The following is a 22,121-nucleotide window of genomic DNA, read 5'->3' on the forward strand; positions in this document are numbered from 1 at the left end:
TGACTGTTTCTATCATGAAAGGTTGTTGAAATTTGTCATGTGCTTTTTCTGCATCAATTGAGATGATGATGTAAGGTTTTTTTCATTCTCTTATGAACCCCAAAAATCTGAGACAGGTCTCAGTCAATTTAAGAAGTTTCTTTTGCCAAAGTTAAGGACGCGCATCCAGGAGACAGGTCTATGCCTTCCTCTGAACGTGAATTTTAGAGTTCCAAATTTAAAGGGGAAAGGGCGGGATATTGAGAAGTACACAATTTTCATGTAAGACCAGGGTAGGGGGAAAATAGTCATTCATGCCTTTGTCTGGCTCAGTGAGTTTGCATTTTTATGTAAGGTAACATAGGGCAGGGGAAAATGTGGGGAACCTGCATGTTTACACAAGATAACAAAGACAATTGGGACAGGGGAATAATCAGATATGCATTTGTGCCAGGTGGGCAGAGGGGTGATGCCTCTGTAAAGATAAGCTATCCATTTACATTGCCATGGTGAATTTTATCAGACAGCTGTCTTGGAGCTCACCAGGAATTTCCTTGTGGGCAAAATCTGAGGGAGGTGTGTAGCTGTTCATCTCGCAGCCATCTTATTTAGGAACCAAAACAGGGAGGCGGGTTTGCATGACCCAGTTCCCAGCTTGACTTTTCTGTTTGGCTTAATGAGTCTGGGGACCCAAGATTGATTTTCCCCTCACACTGTTAATGTAGTGTATGACAGCAGCTTTCATATGTTGAACCATCCTTGTCTGTGTATTTCAATGACAAGGTGTGTTTGTTTCTGCTTCCTGCAGAGCAGAAAGACCATGGGTTTGAGGTGGCCTCCACCTCCCCTGAAGACGAGTCCTCTGGCAGTAACCCTGAGCCAGACGCCACCCCGTTCCAGGAAGATTTGAGGACCTTCGACCAGCTGGATGCTGTATCTAGTTTGCCCACACCCAGCGACATCTTTGTGTCCTACTCTACTTTCCCGGGTGAGCACATCAGAAGGGCTCGCCCTTGCAGCCAGAGGCCTTCCTCTCTGCCCTAGAGGCAGCTGTGTGATGAGAGAAAAGACCAGGGTATGAGTCCTGGTCTGTCTCTTGCTCCTCTGTGACCCTGAATGACTGACTTCTCCTCTCTGAATCTTGGCTCAGGCTGAGCAGACAAGGATGTGCACGGCAAGGAAGCCTGCGCCCTTGGGTTCCTATGCCTCACTTGTCTCTCCTCTGCCTGACTCTGCCTCTGCCTTTGCATCTTTAGCAGGGAATAGGAATTGTGCCTCAGGGGTTGCCATGGCGATGAAACAAGGTGGCTGGCACGTCACTGAGCACAGTACGTGGCACATAGTAGGTGCAGCAGGTGGTAGTTTCCTTCCTTTTTTTTTTTTTTTGAGACGGAGTCTTGCTCTGTCACCCAGGCTGGAGTGCAGTGGCACAACCTCAGCTCACTGCAACCTCCACCTCCCAGGTTGAAGTAATTCTCCTGCCTCAGCCTCCTAAGTAGCTGGGATTACAGGCGTGCACCACCACACCCAGCTAATTTTTATATTTTTAGTAGAGACAGGGATTCAGCATGTTGGCCAGGCTGGTCTTGAACTCTTGACCTCAAGTGATTTGCCCACCTCGGCCTTCCAAAATGCTGGGATTACAGGTGTGAGCCACTGGGCCCGGCAGTTTCCTTCCTTTCTTATGCCTTGGATGAGTCACTTCACTTTTTCAAGCCTTCGTTTCCTTGCTGGGAAAACGGGAATCATAGCCAGAATCAGGAGATGGTCACGAGGTGAAATAAGATCATGATTAGGGCAGAGCCTCAGGGGCCAGGCTGCTCCTGCTGGATGCATGGGTGAGTCAAGATCTGCAGGGCGCCCGAGCCTGCGTACGTGGCTGGGGGGGGGGGGGCGGGGGCGCGGGGGTGGCTCTCCAGCAGTGTTCAGTCCTCCTCCCTCCAAAGGTTTTGTCTCCTTGAGGGACCCCAAGAGTGGCTCCTGGTACATTGAGACCCTGGACAACATCTTTGAGCAGTGGGCTCACTCTGAAGACCTGCAGTCCCTCCTGCTCAGGGTGAGTGCTGCCTTCCTCTGCAAAGGAGAGGGGAGACTGCTGGGGGGCAGCGTGTTCTCCTGGGGCTGGGGATTGGGGGGTGAGCAGGGCAGGCCCAAACCAAGGGTAAAAGGTAGTAGACTCCTCTGAGCCTTGGAGTCAGTACTTTTGTGTCTCTATGAGAGGCATTCCTGCCTGTGGTGACATTTGCCCTTTATTCAAAGAGTTGCCTTCCCTGTCTCCTCCAAGGTCCCCAGGTTGACACCTCCTGCTCCTCCACTGATGGAGCTGGTCCTCGGTGCCAGCGCGGGATGGCTCTGTCTAGATCCCGAAGGCGGGTCATGGGCCCCTGCCTATACCCTGCGGCCATCACGCAGTCTTCTACTCTTGACCCTCAAGAATTATGAACCCCTCCTTGTACATCTCCTTCTCAGGAGGCCCTGGTGAGGAAACAGATAGGAAAGGGTGGCCTGAGGGTGGCCTCAGAGGCCCAGTCCTACTCCAAGGAAACCCCACTCAGAACAGTTGCTTCCTCTGAGGGTCCCGTAGACTTGTGGCTGCCTTGGGGAAGCAGCGCGTGTGGGCCCCTGCTGCTCTGCTCAGGTGTTCCTGCCATGAGAAGGGGCCGCGGGGCTGAGGCCACGCCTTGCTCCTTGCAAATATTTCAGTCTGATTTGAACTTTATGAGTTTGGAAATTTTGAATTTTGAGTTTTTTAAAGGTAAAGTTCAGGTGCGTGTTCTTCAAGCCCTCCTGCTCAAAGAGGCTGCAGTTTGAGCTGTTTTTAAGGTGTCAGTTGAGTGGACATTCCCCCCAGCCCCTCTTGAATTGTTCCTTCGGTCCAGAGAACTGAACTCACAGAGCTCTCCATGGTCATGTCTTACAGGTCGCTGATGCTGTTTCGGTGAAAGGGATTTATAAACAGATGCCTGGTTGCTTTAATTTCCTCCGGAAAAAGCTTTTCTTTAAAACATAAGGCCAGGGCCCCTCACCCTGCCTTATCTTGCACCCCAAAGCCTTCCTGCCCCAGGCCTGAAAGTGGCTGAGACCTGGACTTTCCTGCAACTCAAGGACTTTGCAGCCGGCACAGGGTCTGCTCTTTCTCTGCCAGTGACAGACAGGCTCTTAGCAGCTTCCAGATTGGCGACAAGTGCTGAACAGTGGAGGAAGAGGGACAGATGAATGCCATGGATTGTGTGTGGCCTCTTGAGCAGTGGCTGGTCCAGGGCTAGTGACTGTCCTGTGATCCCTGTGTTCTCTCTAGGGCAGGGATTAACCTCTGTACTACTGACCTGTGGGGTCAGGTCACCCTTTGCTGTGAGGCTGTCCTGGATGTTCAGCACTGTCCCTTGCCTCAATGCCAGTGACACGTCTCCCAGTGCCAAACAAAAATGTTCTCAGGTGTTGCCAAATATGTCCTGGGGTATAAAACTTTACTCACCTGACAACCACTGGTCTATAGGGATTTTTGGCTACACACAAACCAGTATCTCTCATAGATCAGCAAGCTGGGGCCTACTAGAGTCTCAACAGCTGTAATCTGTGAATTCTAAGTGAAGTTTTAAAAATTGTTAATTTTTCCTACATTGCATTAATCTTAGAAAATAAAAGGCAAATATGGACTCTCTTTTGCCTATTTCTTCCCTCATTTTGCTCCAACTCTTTGTTCTTCCTTACAAAAGAGACTTTTGCTTTTTTCAAAACATTTCCCCATGTTTTTCTGGGCTCCCACTATGTTGCCCAGGCTGGTCTCAAACTCCTGGGCTGCGGTGACCCTCCCAAGTAGCTGTAACTACAGGCTGCACCACCTCACCCAGCCCCATTTCTTCATGTCTCATTTCACTTGATCCCTATTCCATCCCAGGAAGGCAACAAGGGAACAAGGGTGAGAACCCTGTGCTCGGGGAGGTTAGGTCTCTTGTCCAAGGGAACACAGTTATCCGGAGATAATTATAGGGAGGGGCTCATGAAGCACCCCCAGACTGCAGTGTGAATGTGGTGTGCAATAGTGACACGTTGGGCTGCTCCACCCTGAGGTCTTTTAAGCTGTCATTGTGCCAGCCTATTTGTTGTTTTTTGGGCTTTTTTTTTTTTTTTTTTTTTTGGAGAAAGGGTCTTACTCTGTCACCCAGGCTGGAGTGCAATGATGCGATCTTGGCTTCCTGCAGTCTTGACCTCCTGGGCTCAAGAGATCCTCCCACCTCAGCCTCCTAAGTAGCTGGGACTACAGGTGTGCACTACCTCTCCCAGTTAATTTTTGTATTTTTAGTAGAGACAGAGTTACGCCATGTTACTCAGGCTGGTCTTGAACTCCTGGAACTCAAGCGATCAGCAAAGTGCAGGGGTTACAGGCTTGAGCCATTGAGCCTGACCTATTTCTGGTTTTTAGGGCCCTGGATGTTAGGATGGATTGCTAAATAAATAACAATAAAACCCTCATCAAGATGTGATTTGTATAGTTGTCACTTTATATAATATTACTTTCCTTCTGTGACCTTTCCAAGTCTGAAACCGTCCCGGGGACTTCTTTTGGTTAGTTATTTGCAATCACCTGCAGGACACACAAGAAAATCGTCAGGTTCACCTAACTGCAGAGCTGTGCATGGCAGTTTCCTGTCTCTGTCCTCCTGGGCTAAGCTCCTCATGTGAGTCACAGGCAGCCCACACTGCAGTAGCTCCTGCCTGAGGAGTTCTAATGACGTTTCGGAAAAAAGATGCAATCACAGCTTTTCATTGACCTGTTAGGGTCTCCTGTAAAGGGGGTCTTAGCCAGGAGTCCTGTGTGGGTTTCAGGGTAGGGGGCCTTTGAACCCCCTAAAACTTAAATTCCAAATGTGTGGATGGCATATTTTTAGATTTCATTTGTTTCTCAAATCAAAACTGCTGTTTGCAAGGCAGTTATGCAATATGGTTGGGGCAATTACTATTTCCAGAGACTGTTGATCAGTATCTGTTAAACTTTTTTTTTTTCCTTTGAGACAGTCTAACTCTGTTTCCCAGGCTGGAGTGCAGTGGCATGATCTAGGCTCACTGCAACCTCCGCTTCCCAGGTTCAAGCGATTCTCCTGCCTCAGCCTCCTGAGTAGCTGATATTACAGCTGTGCACCACCACGCCTGGCTGTTTTTGTTTGCATTTTTACTAGATTCAGGGTTTCACCATGTTGGCCAGGCTGGTCTCAAACTGCTGACCTCAAGTGATCTACCTGCCTCAGCTTCCCAAAGTACTGGGATTATAGGCGTGAACCACCGCGCCCGGCCTGTTAAACATTTTGATATGCCAACTTCATGATCCAGTGCTGTAAACGGCAGGAGATCCAGCTGTTATAGCACAAACACTCAGACCAGTGTGCAGGAATTATGTTCAAGGATGTTCACTGCACAATGTAAGAGTGAAAAATAGGGAACATTAAAACTTCATTCATTATACTAAAACTATGGAATACTATTTAGCTGTTCAAAAGAATGACATGTATGTACTGACATATAAAATGTGATAAGGTGTTAAGTGAAAAACAGCTGCAGAATAGTATGAAGACTCAGATCCTATTTTTGCTTAGAAGACAGTGTCTGTCTTTCTCTCTATGTATAGATACATATGTACATAAAGTTGAGAAGACCACACACCAAGCTTTTAACAATGATTGGCAGGGCGCGGTGGCTCATGCTTGTAATCCCAGCACATTGGGAGGCCGAGATGGGCAGATCACCTGAGCTCAGGAGTTCAAGACCAGCCTGGCTAAAACATGGTGAAACCCCATTTCTACTAAAAATACACAAATTACCTGGGCATGTTGGTGCATGCCTGTAATCCCAGCTAGTTAGAAGGCTGAGGTAGGAGAATTGCTTGAACCTGGGAGGCAGAGGTTGCAGTGAGCTATCAAGCCACTGTACTCCAGCCTGGGTAATAGAGCGAGACTCCGTATGAAAACAAACAAAAACAATGATAACCTCTGGAGAGTGGAATTGGAGATGTAAAATGAGGGGGGACATCTTGATACATTTTACTTGATACACTCATATTGTGTTAATATTTTTACACAGAGGATGTATTACCTTCTGGAAAAATAAAAGCTAAGGATTGCTGAAGTTCATGTGTGACTGTCATTCAATGGACATTTGTTGAAAGGATGAATGCCCCGGGCCACTTGTCTCCTCTGCTTCTCTGCTCTTTGCTTGTACTTCCTGATCTTGGCTTGTCACCTGTCTGGGTTTATCCAGGCAGCTGCTCTCAGGCACCCCCAGGGCTCTAGTGGTTCGTGACTCCAGGCTGCACACAGTGTGTCCCTGGGTTGGGGCCACTGCAAGATTTCACGAGCTCCTCTGCCACTGCCAGGGGCAGCCCCCACCCAAGGACAGCTGGTTGCTTGGCTCTCCCCGTTCTGAAACCTGTTACTGGGCATCTGTGCCTGCCCCGACTGCTCTCCCATGAATACAGGGACTCTGCCCAGTTGCCTCGTGAGGTGTGCTGCCCCATGGATCCCTGCTGCCATCTGGCCATGCTTTGGGATCTGGCCTGCTCTGTTGTGCTTATATCTGTGGCTGGAAACAGCTGACGCTGGAACAAAAACATTGGGACAATTGCCCCTGCTTCAGGTCCCCAGGTTGCTGCCAGGACCAGCTGCACAGTGACTCCCACAGCAGGATTTGGCTGGGAAAGGCCCCTAAGCAGCCTTTCGTCCAGTCAGTCTCAGGTCAGGCTCCTTTGACGTGTGGGTGGCGCCTCCAAAGGTGGACTCAGATGGGTTTTTCCCAATTTATATATAAAAAAGAACCAATTAATGATTAATGGCTACTGCCTTTTTGATTTTCCATTTTTCTCCAACAAATGTTTTCGGAATCTCTGCCTGTGACCACTTGTTGGCAAAAAGATGCCAGCGGACAGACAAATGAACAAGGAGCTGGGAAGAATCAGTGGGAACACTTGGGAGCAGCCACTGGCTTATTTTGACAGTTTAGTTTCCTCCTGTGACCACGTGCTCATGGCTGCAACTTCATATTTGGTTTTATAAGTGTCAGTTACTTTTGTAAGTGCAGAAGTTTTATAAGTGCAGTTAAGTCAGTCAGTTTTATAAGTGCAGAAGTAACATTTCTCTGCAAATTAAAGTTAGTGAAGTCAGATGCCAGCTTTCCCCTTCTTTGGGGGCTCTGCCACAAATACCATGACTCTCTCTTGCTCTAGTGCCTAAAAATGTGAAGGAGTCCTGATCTAGTTCAAGTCCCATTTTACAGAAGAGCAAACTGAGGTGGTCCCTAATTGGCACAGAGTGTCCGCCTCTTCTCCCCCAGCTTCTATTACCAGGCATGGTGCTTCCTCTGCCCTCTTCTGGGCACCCTTTTCTTGTGACTGGGTTTCCTGTTCTGGCTGCTTTCGCCTACTTCTGCGTGTATCCATGGCTGCTCCTTAATATTGATGCCAACTATTATTATTTTCAGAGACAAGGTCTTGCTATGTCGCTCAGGCTGCAGTGCAGTGGTGTGCCCTTGGCTTACTGTAGCCTCCACCTCTCGGGCCCAAAAATCCTTCCACCTCAGCCTCTCAAGTAGCTGAGACTACAGGCATGCACCACCATGCCTAATTAAAAGAAAAAAATCTTTGCAAAGACAGAGTCTTGCTATGTTGCCCAGGCTGCTCTTGAACTCCTGGGCTCAAGCAATCCTCCCTCCTTGGCCTCCCAAAGTGCTGCGATTACATTTGTATGAGCCACGGCACCTGGCCTATTATTTTTAATGAATAATTTTTAATGCTTATTGTTATAAAAAAATGTGTGTTTATTGTTAAAAAGAATTTGAGCTAGTGTGGAAGCTCCGAGCAGACAGCTCTCTGAGTTTACATTTACAAGACAGGGGACCAACTCGGCTTTATTTGCCTGGGATGGTCCCAGTGTAAAACAGGAAGTCCTGCATCCTGGAAAACCTCTCAGTCCTGGGCAAACCAGGATGGTTGGTCACCCTACAGAATAGCTAGAAGATGCCTAAGGGGCACTAATTTCCAATAATTAATGCTATGGGGGTCTCAAAGTATCAGGTTTTGGGTTTTGCAAATATATACCTGTTCATAGCACTCGATGGTGGAGTCTGGGCCACACACAGATACACAAAAATAAAATCACCATTCCTATGGAACTCTTTTTTTTTTTTTTTTTTTTTTTTTTTTTGAGACAGAGTCTTTGTCTGTCACCCATGCTGGAGTGCAGTGGCGTGATCTCGGCTCACTGTAAGCTCCGTCTCCCGGGTTCATGCCATTCTCCTGCCTCAGCCTCCCAAGTAGCTGGGACTACAGGCACCCGCCACCATGCCCAGCTATTTTTCTTTTTTTTGTATTTTTAGTAGAGACGGGGTTTCACCGTGTTAGCCATGATGGTCTCAATCTCCTGACCTCGTGATCTGCCCGCCTCGGCCTCCCAAAGTGCTGAGATTACAAGCCTGAGCCACAGCGCCCGGCCATGGAACTCTTAACATGCCTGAGCAGTGTTCAACCTCTTTGGACAAGGCCACCCTCTATGTTCCTTTTCACTCAGCTTTACCCACACAGAAATTTTTGGGACCCATGGGGGGCCCAGCAGTTGCCAAGGTCTGCAGCCTCCTCCAAGGGGTTCCCATCTAGCTCTCAAGAGGAAGGAGGGGGTTCTCAGTCGCCAGGTGGGCATGGCACTCCGAGGCCAGGTAAGCAGGGCAGTGCCCTGGGGCTCAGGGCTGGTCTGGTTCTTACCGAATTGATCCAGTCATTATAGTTGGAGACCCGCGTGAAGATGGAGGGCATGTAGTAGTAGTTGCAGCCAAGGAGAGACGTGAGGCTGCCGATGCCATGCACCTCCCACCGGCCGTCAGCTGCCTGACAGTTCAGCGGCCCGCCGGAGTCTCCCTGAGGAAGGCCAGAGTTATAGAAGGGTAAAGGGAGAGGAAGGGGCTGCCCTTTGGAACCATTGTTCTCAATGCATTTCTATTGTTCTGCTGCAGGTCACTGTCCTCTAAAGGCAGCCCTTGTGGTCATAGCCCAGGATGGTACCATAATTCCAACAAGAGCCAACACTTATTCTTCCTGTGTGGCCAGAGCTGAGCTAAGCATGTTCTATGCCTTATCTCATTAATCCTCACAAAATTCTATGAGGTAAATATTCATAGTCTCCCCAGGCCACTGGAGAGGAGAAACTGGAGTGTTGAGAGGTTGGGACTTGTCCAAGGTTGCACAGGCAGTTTGTAAAGGAGCTGAGGCCACATCCCAGAGTTCAGCTGCCAGGCTATTCCCCACCGGCTCCGTCTTCCCATGCATGGGGTGGTCTGTGTGGGCAGAGTGTGTAGGGCACAGTGTGATCTGAAGGGCATGTGGAACTCCTTCCTACTGCATCCCCACTTCACTGCTAAGTCCAACACAGAGCAATTCCTGGTGGTTAAGACACTGTCTCCAGGAAGGTTTCCATGGCAGCTACCTGGAGGGGACACACTGCGCCATGGATGAGAGTAATTCAACCCAGGGATTAGTTTCCTTTGGCTCCCTTCCAGCATAGAGGAAAGGATACGGAATGACAGTCATGAGAGACCTTGATGAGACCCAGGGAAGGACTTCCCAGCAGTGAGAGGGATGGACGCGACAAGGAGAATCTCAAAACAAGAACAAACAAGAACAAGAACTAAGAAGAAAAAACGTCAGGGTTTTTTTTTTTGTTTTTGTTTTTTGTTTTGAGTTTCACTCTGTCAACCAGGCTGGAGTGCAGTGGCACCATCTCAGCTCGCTGCAACCTCTGCCTTCTGGGTTCAAGTGATTCTCCTGCCTCAGCCTCCCATTGTAGCTGTGACTACAGGTATGTGCCACCATGCCTGGCTAATTTTTATTTTTAGTAGAGACAGGGTTTCACCATGTTGGCCAGGCTGGTCTCAAACTGCTGACCTCAAGTGATCTGCCTGCCTCGGCCTCCCAAAATGCTGGGATTATAGGCGTGAGCCACCGTGCCTGGCCAAAGGTCGGGTTCTGATATATCTGGTACCATTTCCGGGTGCTTCTGCCAGGAGGGGGGAGGATGGACCTATCCAGGGATGGTTTTCCATAGCCTCTTCCCATCCCCAGCCACATTTTGTCATGGAGCGGGGCCCCTGATTATTGGCACTCACGTTGCAGGTACATATCATGCCATCACCCCCAGCGCAGATCATATTGGTCTTCACGGTGCTGCCCCAAGAGCCGGAGCTGGAGCAGGTGGCATAGTCCACAACCAGCAACCGGCCCTGCTGCAGGTCATCAGAGACAGCCCTATTGGCTGAATGAGACCAGAGAGAAGGCATTAGGGACATAGGGACTCCTGAGAAAAAGGAAGTGGCAGACCCCTACTGGGTTTCCCCTTACTGTCTTCCATCTATTGCAACAGGGGAACAGCTATGTTTGTCTGTACTGTTTCCTCACCGTTGATTGGTTAGTGTGCTGGCCACTGGTGATTGGTTCAGCAGTGAACACCTGACTCAAGCTAAGCCAATCAGCTCCCTCCCCTGGGATTTTGCGGTGGGGATGGAGAGATTCCGGTTGTGGAGGAGGCAAATCTGGGAAGTCCTTGTCAAAGGCTGACATTTTCTTCTGTGTGCAGAAGAATGAAGTAGACCCACAAAGAAAGAAATTTCTAACTGAGTGTTTCCTGAGTTTCTTATGGGCTTCCAACCCCTGATTCTAGCCTGTTCCTGATGACTGGCTGTATCTCTGCCCTTGGGTTGAAACTTTTTTTTTTTTGAGACGGAGTTTCACTCTGTCGCCCAGGCTGGAGTACAGTGGCCAGATCTCAGCTCACTGCAAGCTCCGCCTCCTGGGTTCACGCCGTTCTCCTGCCTCACCCTCCTGAGTAGCTGGGACTACAGGCGCCCGCCACCTCGCCCGGCTAGTTTTTTGTATTTTTTAGTAGAGATGGGGTTTCACCGTGTTAGCCAGGATGGTCTCGATCTCCTGACCTCGTGATCCGCCCGTCTCGGCCTCCCAAAGTGCTGGGATTACAGGCTTGAGCCACTGCACCTGGCCGGGTTGAAACTTTTAAATTCTTATAACAATTTCCCTTATTTTTTGTGCTGAGCTAGTTCCCTGGTTTTCTGTCACTTACCTGAAATAAGGAAGTGAGCCTCCTGGCAGTTAGAGCCCCCTCCTTGGGAAAAATATGCTGGTGTGGTGAAGAGAGGGCTTTCATAATGGCCCCCAATGACACAACCACCATCCCCTCCATTACTGTTACTACTGCTATGAGTGGCAAGGATGATATTAACATAATTTTTCACTTGCGATTGAAGCCAAGGGAAGTTAGGCATTAGCCGGGCATGGTAGTTCACCCTGTAATCCTAGCAGTTTAGGAGGCCAAGGCAGGTGGATCACTTGAGGTCAGGAGTTTGAGACCAGCCTGGCCAACATGATGAAACCTCATCTCTAGTAAAATATAGAAATTAGCTGGGCATGGTGTCTGTAATCCCAGCTACTCAGGAGGCTGAGGCAGGAGAATTGGTTGAATCTGTGGGAGGCAAAGGTTGCAGTGAGCCGAGATTGCACACTGCACTCCAGCCTGGGTGACAGAACAAGGCTCTGTCTCAAATAAAAAAAAAAAAAAGGTTTTTGCTTAAGATCACTCTAATTTATAAGTAATTAACACTTGTATAACATTTTGCAATGTCTGATGCATTTTCACCTTTCACCTCTTTTGGTCTTCACCAACCGTGTTTCCATTTTACAGATGAAGAGACTGAGGTTCAGAAGTGGCTTGCCCAAGGTTTCACCATGACTGACAGAGCTGGGCCTAAAAGCCAAGCATTTGGATACCTCCCTGCTCTCAATGTCTCAGATGAACTGCGTCTGCCCCAGGGTTGTCTGGAGAAACGAACAGGTGGTTGTGCTTCTATCTTAATAAGCATGAAATGCCTCTTCCACCACCGCTCACCGCAGGATTTCATGTGTCCTTGTGTTTACAGGTAAGCCAGTCAAGAGGGCAATGGGGATTTATTGGAGGGTATGTATGTGGATGTACCCCTGGAAAAACATGTCATTATACTTATCTGTTTATGTCATTAGGGAGAAATGTCATAATGTCATTATCACTCATAATGTCGTTATGGTCATAAGGTCATTATCACTCATCCCTTCCTAGAATCTTCCAAACCTCTGGTCATTTCACAAGTGAAGGGCGGGAACTCTATTCCTCTTGGTGGCTACTGTCATTGTATCTCTAACCCCTGGAGTCTATGTCAAAGGAGACCCGCCCTCAGCCAGGTTCTGAGCAGCAAGACCGAATGGCACAGGGGACAGCTTTTGCCATGGGGCACGGAGGGTCTGATGAGGACTCCAGGGGCCTTTGTGGAACTCCAGAGGCCTCAGGTCACAGAGCAAATGCTGCTCTGAACTCTAGCCTTGGGCCACACAGAAGATGTCATATGATCTCTGTAACTTTCTTTCCATCACAGGGACAGTGACAACAACTAACACACAGCACCTACCGCATGGCGGGCACTGGTCTCCAGGCTTCCTATGGATTATCTCCTTTAATCTTCTTGACAACTCTGTGATGTAGCTGCTATTATTATGCCTTTTTTTTTTTTTTTGAGATGGAGTGTCGCTCTGTCCCCCAGGCTGGAGTGCAGTGGCGCAATCTTGGCTTACTGTACCCTCCGCCTCCCAGGTTCAAACGATTCTCGTGCCTCAGGCTCCCAAGTAGCTGGGACTACAGGAGCACACCGCCACACCTGGTGACTTTTTTATATTTTTAGTAGAGATGGGTTTCACCATGTTGGCCAGGCTGCTCTCAAACTCCTGACCTCAAGTGATCCACTCGCCTTGGTCTCCAAAGTGCTGGGATTACAGGCGTGAGCCACGGCGCCCAGCCAATTATTTGCATTTTACATATGATAAAAGTGCTGCATGGAGAGACCTAGTAATGTGCCCAAGGTGTCACAGTCATGAAGTGGGAGAGCTGACATTTGAACCCAGGCAGGCATCAGCCTATGCCATCCCGTCTCTCCCAGGCAGCCACACACCCTGGGATGACAGGTGAGAGGCTCTGGCCAGACAGGGGTGACATCACCTCCCTTCCCTCCCAGGCCTGGGGGCTCCTGGCTCCCACTTACTCTGCAGATTTCCCCAGCCCGTGACGTAGCAGGGGTAGTTGTTGGGTAGAATGGTGCCAGCAGGAGGGAGGCAGGCCAGCTGGATCTTGTCGGTGAGGGAGACGGGGTTAGCCAGTTTGAGCAGGGCAATGTCGTACCTAGGTCAGTGCAGAGGCAGAGCATGAGGACAGGGTTGACTTTTCCTGCCCTGTAGGGCTTTGGAGGGCTCTGAGACCTTGTCATCGTTCCCTATACATTACCCCAGGTTGCTCTGAGTGGCAGGGCCCCAGGGCATGTTTGAAAATGCAGACGGGCGGCCTGGCACAGTGGCTGATGCCTGTAATCTCAGCACTTTGGGAGACTGAGGCAAGCAGATCATGGGGTCAGCAGACCAAGACCATCCTGGCTAACACAGTGAAACCCCGTCTCTACTGAAAATACAAAAAATTAGCTGGGCATGGTGGTGGCGGGCACCTGTAGTCCCAGCTACTCAGAAGGCTGAGGCAGGAGAATGGCATGAACCCAGGAGGCAGAGCTTGCAATGAGCCGAGATCGCGCCACCGCACTTCAGTCTCTGCGACAGAGCGAGACTCTGACTCTCACACACACACACACACACACACACACACACACACACACAGAAAATGCATAGGGCCTTGTTGAAAGGGGCAAGGCAGGAGAGGTTGTGTCCTACTCCGGGGACAGTCACAGGGTCGACAGCACTGTCCCTGTGTCCCCAGGACTTGTCACGAAGTAGATACATGCTCAGTGGACAGGCAGGCTTAATTGGCAGCAAACCCGGGTCACTCTGGCAGTCTTTGCTTCTCCCTCCCCAGGTCACATCCCCACCCCAGACATCTTTGGAGCTGGTTCCACCTCTAAGAGGCCCGAGTTCCTTTCTCCTCCCTATAGAAAAAGCAGAGTGGGTGTGGTGGGGTTGAGACCCTTGCCTCTGTGAGACCCCCTTCTGTTCCCTGACAACCTCACCCTCAAGTGCACCCAGACAGAAACGAACCCTTTGGAGACCTGGTCGGAGTTCCAGTTCTGGTGCACCACAGTCTTAGAGACACTGACGGCCAGTGAGCCGGACTCTGCAGTGTTGAGGTTGTGCTGTCCCAGCACCACGCGGTAGGTCCTGAAGGAGCTGGGAGAAAGGGGGTCCAGGGAGAGGGTCACCTCCAGAGGCCTGACTTTGGATAGTGTTGGGATAGACCCAAGTAACTGGCTGCTGCATGAGCCACTAGTTGGGGCTTGGGCTTGGGAATCTTTCCTCCCCTGGGACAATCAGTTATAATAGAGCCTAAAGTATATAACGTAGGAACTATGATCATACAATAATTGTTACTATACTAACTATAAACTACAATATAAAATAAATGTTGTAATAACACAGACTCTATAGTATTATGGAGGGAATGAGATGAACACAGAGAAAACAGGAGTCATTTGGCCTCAAGGAAATTTTCAACCTTTCATTTTCACATGGGGAAACTGAGGCCCAGAGCAGTGTAACTGGCCCAGAGTCCCACCATTAGTGAGAAACCAGAACGAGAAGCCAGGACTCCTGACTGTAGGCATCTATTAGTTGCCCCATCACTTCATAGAGCTTATTATAAATTAGATGGGAGAAAGGATCACTCCTCGTAGGGAGTCACACTGACCCAGCAGAAACTCTGGTGAGTTCCAGCTGTGATGAGCAGACGTCACGGACAAAGAAGAGGGTAAGTGAATAACATTGCAGAACCTTGTGGGCTTTTATAATTTGTCTGCAATTCAGAATTAGCTTTCATTGAGCACTTAATAAGTGCCAGGCACTTTAGCAAATCAATTACTGAATCCACACTAAATTCTGTTACTCCATTTTCTGCAGGTGATGGTATTGAAACTTTGAGAAGTCAGTTAAGTTGTTCAAGGGAACCCAATTCCAGATCCAGAGGCCACATGTAGTTTCCCCAAGAGGGCAGAGATTGGGCCTTCCCCTCCTCTTCATCCTCCCTCATTGCCTGCCTGGCACAGGACACTCCATTCATGCCATGAAATGACCCATGGGTGGGCCAACACACTGAACCATCGATTGACTACAGCTTGTGTCTCAGCCAGGCTAGTGGTTATTTGCAAGGTTCCTTTATGTAGCATAGTTCAGGCCATTTGAGCCCCCAGCTCAGAAATGAGCACCGGCTGGTGAGCAGGCCAAGAGCCCAGGGAATGGCAGTTACCTGATGCAGTGGGCGGCCGTCAGGACCCAGTTGTTGGCTATCAGGGACCCTCCACAGGTGTGGTACCACTGGCCATTGGAGCTGTACTGCAGGGAGACCTGGGGAGAAGCACAGGAGCTCTGTGGCTGTGGCTGTGGCTGAAAAAGCAGGGCCTCCCTGCACTCCAGTTTCCCAAGAACAGGGCTGGGACAAGGGTAAGGGGGAGTGAGGCACTTACCTCAGGTGCTCAACTTAAGGAGGCCCCCAAAACCTCAGACGTCAAGATAAAAAACATTTTAATGCAATCTATAGTAAAAAAACAAAAACAAAAAACAAAACAAAAAAAAAAACAAAACTCAGGCCAGGCATGGTGGCTCATGGCTATAATCCCAACACTTTGGGAGGCCAAGGCAGGAGGTTGGGTTGAGCCCAGGAGTTTGAGACCAGCCTGGGCAACGTGGTGAAACCCCGTCTGATAAGGTTTGGCTGTGTCCCCACCCAAATCTCATCCTGAATTGTAGCATAATCCCCACGTGTCGTGGGAGGGGCCTGGTGGGAGGTAATTGAATCATGAGTGTGGTTACCCCCATGCTGTCCCCATGCTGTTTTCATGATAGTGAGTGAGTTCTCTCACGATCTGATGGTTTTATTTATTTATTTATTTGAGATGGAGTCTTGCTCTGTCGCCCAGGCTGGAGTGCAGTGGTGCGATCTCAGCTCACTGCAAGCTCCACCTCCTGGGTTCATGCCGTTCTCCTGCCTCAGCCTCCTGAGTAGCTGGGACTACAGGCACCCAACACTGCGTCCAGCTAATTTTTTTGTATTTTTAGTAGAGATGGGGTTTCACCGTGGTCTCCATCTCCTACCTTGTGATCTGCCCACCTTGGCCTCCCAAAGTGCTGGGATTACAGGCGTGAGCCACCGTGCCTAGCCATGATCTGATGGTTTTATAATGGGCCTTTCCCCCTTTTGCTCAGCACTGCTCCCTGCTGCCACTGTGTGAAGAAGGATGTGTTTCCTTCCCCTTCTGCCATGATTGTAAGTTTCCTGAGGCCTTCCCAACCATGCTGAGCTGTGGGTCAATTAAATCTTTTTCCTTTATAAATTAGCCAGTCTCATGTATGTCTTTATTAGCAGTGTGAGAACGGATTAATACACTGTCTCTACAGAAAAATACCCCAAGATTAGCCACTGGGTGTGGTGGTGCATGCCTGTAGTCCCAGCTACCCAGGAGGCTGAGATGGGAGGATTGCTTGACCCTGGGAAGTCTAGGTTGCAGTGAGCTGCCATGGCACTGTGCTCAGCCTGGGTGACACAGTGAGGCCGTCTCCACAGGGGACATCCTGTCAGCTCTGCCTTGAGAATTTGTGGAATGGTTGCTACCCCTTGGTCACTACCTCAACTGAGTGTCCCAGTCATCCTCTCTTCTCGATGATCACTCTAGTCTCCCATCTCTTCTCCCTGCTCCTGCCCACATTTTCTCAACACCGCAGCCAGAATGATCCTTTTTGAATGGGAGTCAGATGACTTCTCTTCTCTGTTCAGACTCTCCAGTGGCTCCCCCTTTACGGTTTGCAAAAGTTAAAACTGTCTGATGACCTACTAGGCCCTCTGTGGCCTCTCTGACACCATAGGCTCCCACTCTCCTCTCCTCCAGCCACCCTGACTTCCAGGCAGTTCCGCAAATACACCAAACCCACTTCTGCCTCAGGGCCTTTGCACTGGCTCTTCCTTCTGCCTGGAATATTCTCGCAAATATCGGCGTAGCTCTTTCCTTCACTTCCTGTAGGTCTCTGCTCAAGATTACCTTCTCCATGAGGTCTTCTATGACCATGCTGTTCAAGCAGTGTGCACACACACAGACACGCACACTCATGTACATAGGCACACACAGATAGCCTTGTCTCTTTCCCCTGGCTCTGCTTTACTCTTCGTAGTATCTTTCGTTTTCTGGTGTGTTATTAGTTTACCCATTCAGTTGTTTATTGTCTCTTCTACTTTATTTTATTTTATTTTTTGAGATGGAGTCTCCCTCTGTTGCCCGGGCTGGAGCGCAGTAGCACAATCTCGGCTCACTGCAACCTCTGCCTCCTAGATTCAAGTCATTCTCCTGCCTCAGCCTCCCCACTAGCTGGGATTATGGGTGCCTGCCACCATGCCCCACTGGTTTTTGTACTTTTAATAGAGTCGTGGTTTCACCATGTTGGCCAGTGTGATCTCCAACTCCTGACTTCAGGTGATCCACCTGCCTCAGCCTCCCAAAGTGTTGGGATTGCATGCGCGAGCCACTGTGCCCGGCCACATCCTTGTTTTTAATTAGCCACTGGGCATTTCTCATTTTTGTGACATTAAGGGGCGTTAGATGAACTGGCTTTAAAAAAGATGTTTAAAATTGGACCAAGGGAAAAAAGACACTTAAAAGTATCTACTCCCCCACCCCAATTTAAAAATGTGCGGAAACCATCCTACAGATGTGAAATTTAGTCCATGTAATACGTATTGTTTGTGGCCAGCAAAGTGTAGCTAAAAGAACAAACACTGAACCAAATTTGAATCCTCATTCCCCGCCAGGCTAACTCAGTGCCTTTGGGCAATTCTGTAACCTTTCCAAGTCCCAGTTGCCTTCCCTGGAAACACGGAACATAAGCCACTGTGTAGGGCTCTCAGGGTGATTAATACTGTAATTACAATAGCTGGCTGGGTGGAATGGCTCACACCTGTAATTCTAGCACTTTGGGAGGCCGAGGCAGGTGGATCACCTGAGGTCAGGAGTTTGAGACCAGCCTGGCCAACATGATGAAACCCTATCTCTACTAAAATACAAAAAAAATCAGTTGGTGTGGTGGCACATATCTCTAATCCCAGGTACTCAGGAGGCTGAGGCAGGAGAATGGCTTGAACCTGAAAGGTGGAGGTTGCAGTTAGCCGAGATTGCGCCACTGCACTCCAGCCTGGGTAACAGAGTAAGACACTGCCTCTCCCCCACACCCCCACAAAAAAGAAAATTGCATTAAAATATTATTCCTGTTGGCTGGGCGTGGTGGTTCATGCCTGTAATCCCAGCACTTTGGGAGACCAAGGCAGGTAAATCACCTGAGGTCAGGAGTTTGAGACCAGCCTGACCAACATGGAGAAACCCTGTCTGTACTAAAAATACAAAATTAGCTGGGCGTGGTGGCGCATGCCCGTAATACCAGCTACTCTAGAGACTGAGGCAGGAGAATCACTTGAACCTGGGAGGCAGATGTTGCGGTGAGCTGAGATTGTGCCATTGCACTCCAGCCTGGGCAACAAAAGCGAAACTCTGTCTAACCAAAAAAAAAAAAAAAAAAAAAAAAGAAAAAAAAAAATATATACACACACACACACACACACACACATATATATACATACATATATATATATTTATATATATATATATATATGCCTCAGCCTCCCAAGTAGCTGGGATTACAGGTGCCTGCAATCATGCCTGGCTAATTTTTGTAATTTTAGTAGAGACAGAGTTTCACCATGTTGGCCAGGCTGGTCTCGAACTGCTGACCTCAAGTGATCCACCCACTTCGGCCTCCCAAAGTGCTGGGATTACAGGTGTGAGCCACCGTGCCTGGCCTATCATTGACAGTCTCTTAATCAAGGAGCAGATGAATGACGGTGGCCTCTGTAGACACAGTGACTGCTGCATGGGTCACTCTGAATGCTCAAGGCTAGTGGGTGGATTGCTCCTCCTACTTACGTTAGAAACTCATCCTGATTCAGCTGGGTTTGCTCCTAAAGCAGTTTATATCAATGATGTTTGCAATAGTGAAATTTGATTAAATATGTAACCAAATATTCTGAAATACGAGTTCAGAAAGAGAGTTGTGAAACAAAGTTAAATGCTTGGAAGAGACTGAATCACCATGATTCCTAAAAAATTGCTCTTGAATTAGTGTCTGTGAGAAAACGGAAAGATTGTAGGGAAAAGACGTAAAAGTCAGGATGGGCTCATAACTCAGATTGCTTTGTGAACGTCTCAAAGTTACTGCTCTGCTCTAAAGAAATGAACTTGTAGATGATATATTATGGGGCGTGGTTTATATGAAAAAGACAGTTAAGAATTTAAAAAATTGTTTACATAGTGTAAGATAAAATGTTTACAACATATATGTATGATTTAAAATAATTTCTTTATGACCAACTTTTCAATTACTCAGTCCCAGTTACATCAGATAAATGAGATTTTACTACATTTGTTTGTGTCAACGTAAACTTTATACAATTCTTTTGAAATTACCACAATTAACACATTTTAGTAATTTGTGCCTGTGCCCAGCTGGGCAGTTTAGTCTTAATATCACTATTATATCAACTTAGGAAACATTTTCCTTGGTAACATTGATTTGCCTGTAGTTAAAGATTAATCTGCATAAATAGCACTGATTGGTTCCTTAAAGCAAGGAATATTTGCATAGGTAGTCTTGAATGGTTCATAGGATAATGGTACATTTGAAAGCAAGCCTCTGATTGGTTAACAGAGTAAGACTATAGTTGTAAATTTGTGTATAGGCAGTGGGGAGGGGATAGCTCCTTACTGCAGTTGGAGGAGGTACGTCTCCCTCCACTCCCAAGGTTGGCCAAAGCCACAGAAATGTATCTTTTTTTTTTTTTTTTTTTTTGAGATGGAGTCTCTGTTATTCAGGCTGGAGTGCAGGGGTGCAATCTCCTCTCACTACAACTTCTGCCTCTCGGGTTCAAGTGTTTCTCCTGCCTCAGCCTCCCAAGTTGCTGGGATTACAGGCATGCGCCACTGAGCTTGGCTAATTTTGTATTATTAGTAGGGACAGGGTTTCACCACGTTGCCCAGGCTGGTCTCAAACTCCTGACTTCAGGTGATCTGCCCACCAGGGCCTCCCAAAGTGCTGGGATAACAGGCATGAGCCACTGCGCCCAGCCGGAAATGTATCTTATTGGTGAAGTTGCCTGTGCTGCTCTCTGAGTCCCATCAATGCTCACTTTGCCAGCACAGTAGACCCCATGGTGGAAGGGCAAAGGGGCGATGTAAAGGGAGTGGGGCAGGGACAAGGGGAAGTACAGTGTGGTCGACTCACCTGCCAGGGCCAGCTGTTGGGCCTCGCTTCTTCACCACCATACATCCTAGACATACCAGGCGGGTAAGTGGGGACCCCACAACTGAGGGCTATGAAAAGAGAAAGGGACTTGAGTCCAAGAAGCAGCGACCCACACAATGTAAACTACACTTGCTGCATTCTGAACCCCCAAATAGAAAACCCTTGTTCTAGAAGGATCCCAAGAGGTCATAGAATCCTTCTCTTTGCTCCAGTTCTTTGAAACTCCATTCCAGTTTTCTTATGACTATAGGTCTGAATGCAGTAGGGGTTGGGTGGGGGCGAGAGGGGAGGACAGGAAGATCCCATTCCCAGCCCCACCAGGGGATGGGAAACCAGTGGCTCTGGGTGACAGGGTTTACCTCCAGCCACCAAAGCGGACAGCAGCAGGCTCCTAATCATGGTGTGTCCGTGGGAGTTCTGTCAGCGTGGCCCTGGAGAAGGCCCTGGTTTTATGAGTGAACTTATCAGTGAGAGATACACTGGGAGCACACAAGATGGGGATTTTCTCAAAGCCCAGTGGAAAAAAGAGCTTGTGTCCAAATATTTTTTTTTTCCCATTTCCTCCCAACTGTCACCCTAGAAATACTTTGAAAAGAGGCCAAGGGTAGATATTGGAATATGGGTTCCATCTGTTTTAAAGAGATTATGTTGTGTGTTAGGGAAGGAAGAAAAATACTAATTGTTGGTCCTTGGAGTTGTGTTTTTTTTTTTTCTTCCCTGAGTAAGACTGAGGAGAGAAGTTGTGTTTTCTTTCTTTTTTTTTTTTTCTTTCTGAGACAGAGTCTTGCCCTGTCACCCAGGCTGGAGTGCAGTGGCGCTATCTTGGCTCACTGCAACCTCTGTCTCCTGGGTTACAAGTGATTCCCCTGCCTCAGACCCCCGAGTACCTGGGATTACAGGTGTGTGCCACCATTCCTGGCTAATTTTTGTATTTTTAGTAGTGATGGGGGTCTCATCATGTGGGCCAGGCTGGTCTTGAACTCCTGGCCTCAAGTGTTCTGCTTGCCTCGGCCTCCCAAAGTGCTGGGATTACAGGCTGAGCCACCGCGCCTGGCCAGGAGTTGTGTTTTCAATGAAAAGATGAAGGTGGCATGCTGAACCCATAGCGTTCTAAGGCAGTATTTCTCAGTGGGGCTGGTTCAGCCACCAGGAGACGTTTGACAACATCTGGAGACATTGTTGGGTGTCATGGCTGGGGTTGATGTTATTGGCATCCAGCGGGCAGAGAGCAGAGATGCTGCTAAACATCCAACAATGCACTGGGCAATAGGACTTGCCCTGCCCCGGATGTCAGTGGTGCTGAGGCTGAGAAAGCCTGTTCTAGGCCACGCCAGGGCTTGCAGTGTGACCTTGGCTGGGTCATGTAAGTCTCTAGACCCATGTGTGAAACAGGGAGAGAAACCTGTGCCCAGCATGTTTCACAACATTATGGTAAGGATTTGTGTAATGTGGGGAAGGTGCACACATAGCAGAAGGCAGGGCCGACATGCACAATTAGGATCTGACTGCTCTAATGATCGGGGGAAGCAGAATGCTGGCAAAGGAGGACTTCATCGGGTGGATCAAGATGCACTTTATGGCCTGGCATGGTGGCTCACTCCTATAATCCCAGAACTTTTGGAGGCTGAGGCTGGTGGATCACCTGAGGCCAGGAGTCTGAGACCAGCCCAGTCAACATTGCAAAACCCTGTCTCTACTAAAAATAGAAAAATTAGCCGGACGTGGTGACACGCACCTGTAATCCCAG

At 48.7% G+C, this 22,121-nt stretch overlaps 2 protein-coding genes across 3 annotated transcripts in view; one reads left to right on the forward strand and one right to left on the reverse strand.

Annotated features, from left to right (window-relative positions):
* The window catches only part of CASP9 (caspase 9), a 30,722-nt gene extending 27,082 nt beyond the window's left edge, over positions 1–3,640 (forward strand). For both annotated transcript variants that reach the window (XM_007980437.3, XM_007980436.3), the window contains 3 exons: positions 788–967; positions 1,926–2,035; positions 2,900–3,640. In XM_007980437.3, the coding sequence (XP_007978628.1) occupies positions 788–967; positions 1,926–2,035; positions 2,900–2,989 (380 nt within the window). In that variant the 3' untranslated portion in view covers positions 2,990–3,640. The remainder of the gene's footprint in view (positions 1–787; positions 968–1,925; positions 2,036–2,899) is intronic.
* A 4,662-nt stretch (positions 3,641–8,302) lies between these two features.
* Positions 8,303–20,841, reverse strand: LOC103225552 (chymotrypsin like elastase 2B). The gene is made up of 7 exons (XM_073007821.1): positions 20,734–20,841; positions 20,354–20,442; positions 15,285–15,382; positions 14,084–14,212; positions 13,090–13,226; positions 10,120–10,265; positions 8,303–8,875 (listed from the first exon to the last, which is right to left on the reverse strand). The coding sequence occupies exons 1-7, from the start codon at positions 20,771–20,773 to the stop codon at positions 8,642–8,644; spliced, it is 873 nt and encodes a 290-aa protein (XP_072863922.1). The 5' UTR covers positions 20,774–20,841; the 3' UTR covers positions 8,303–8,641.
* Between the last annotated feature and the right edge of the window lie 1,280 nt (positions 20,842–22,121).

This window comes from Chlorocebus sabaeus, chromosome 20, assembly GCF_047675955.1.
Source record: "Chlorocebus sabaeus isolate Y175 chromosome 20, mChlSab1.0.hap1, whole genome shotgun sequence".
NCBI lineage: Eukaryota > Metazoa > Chordata > Mammalia > Primates > Cercopithecidae > Chlorocebus > Chlorocebus sabaeus.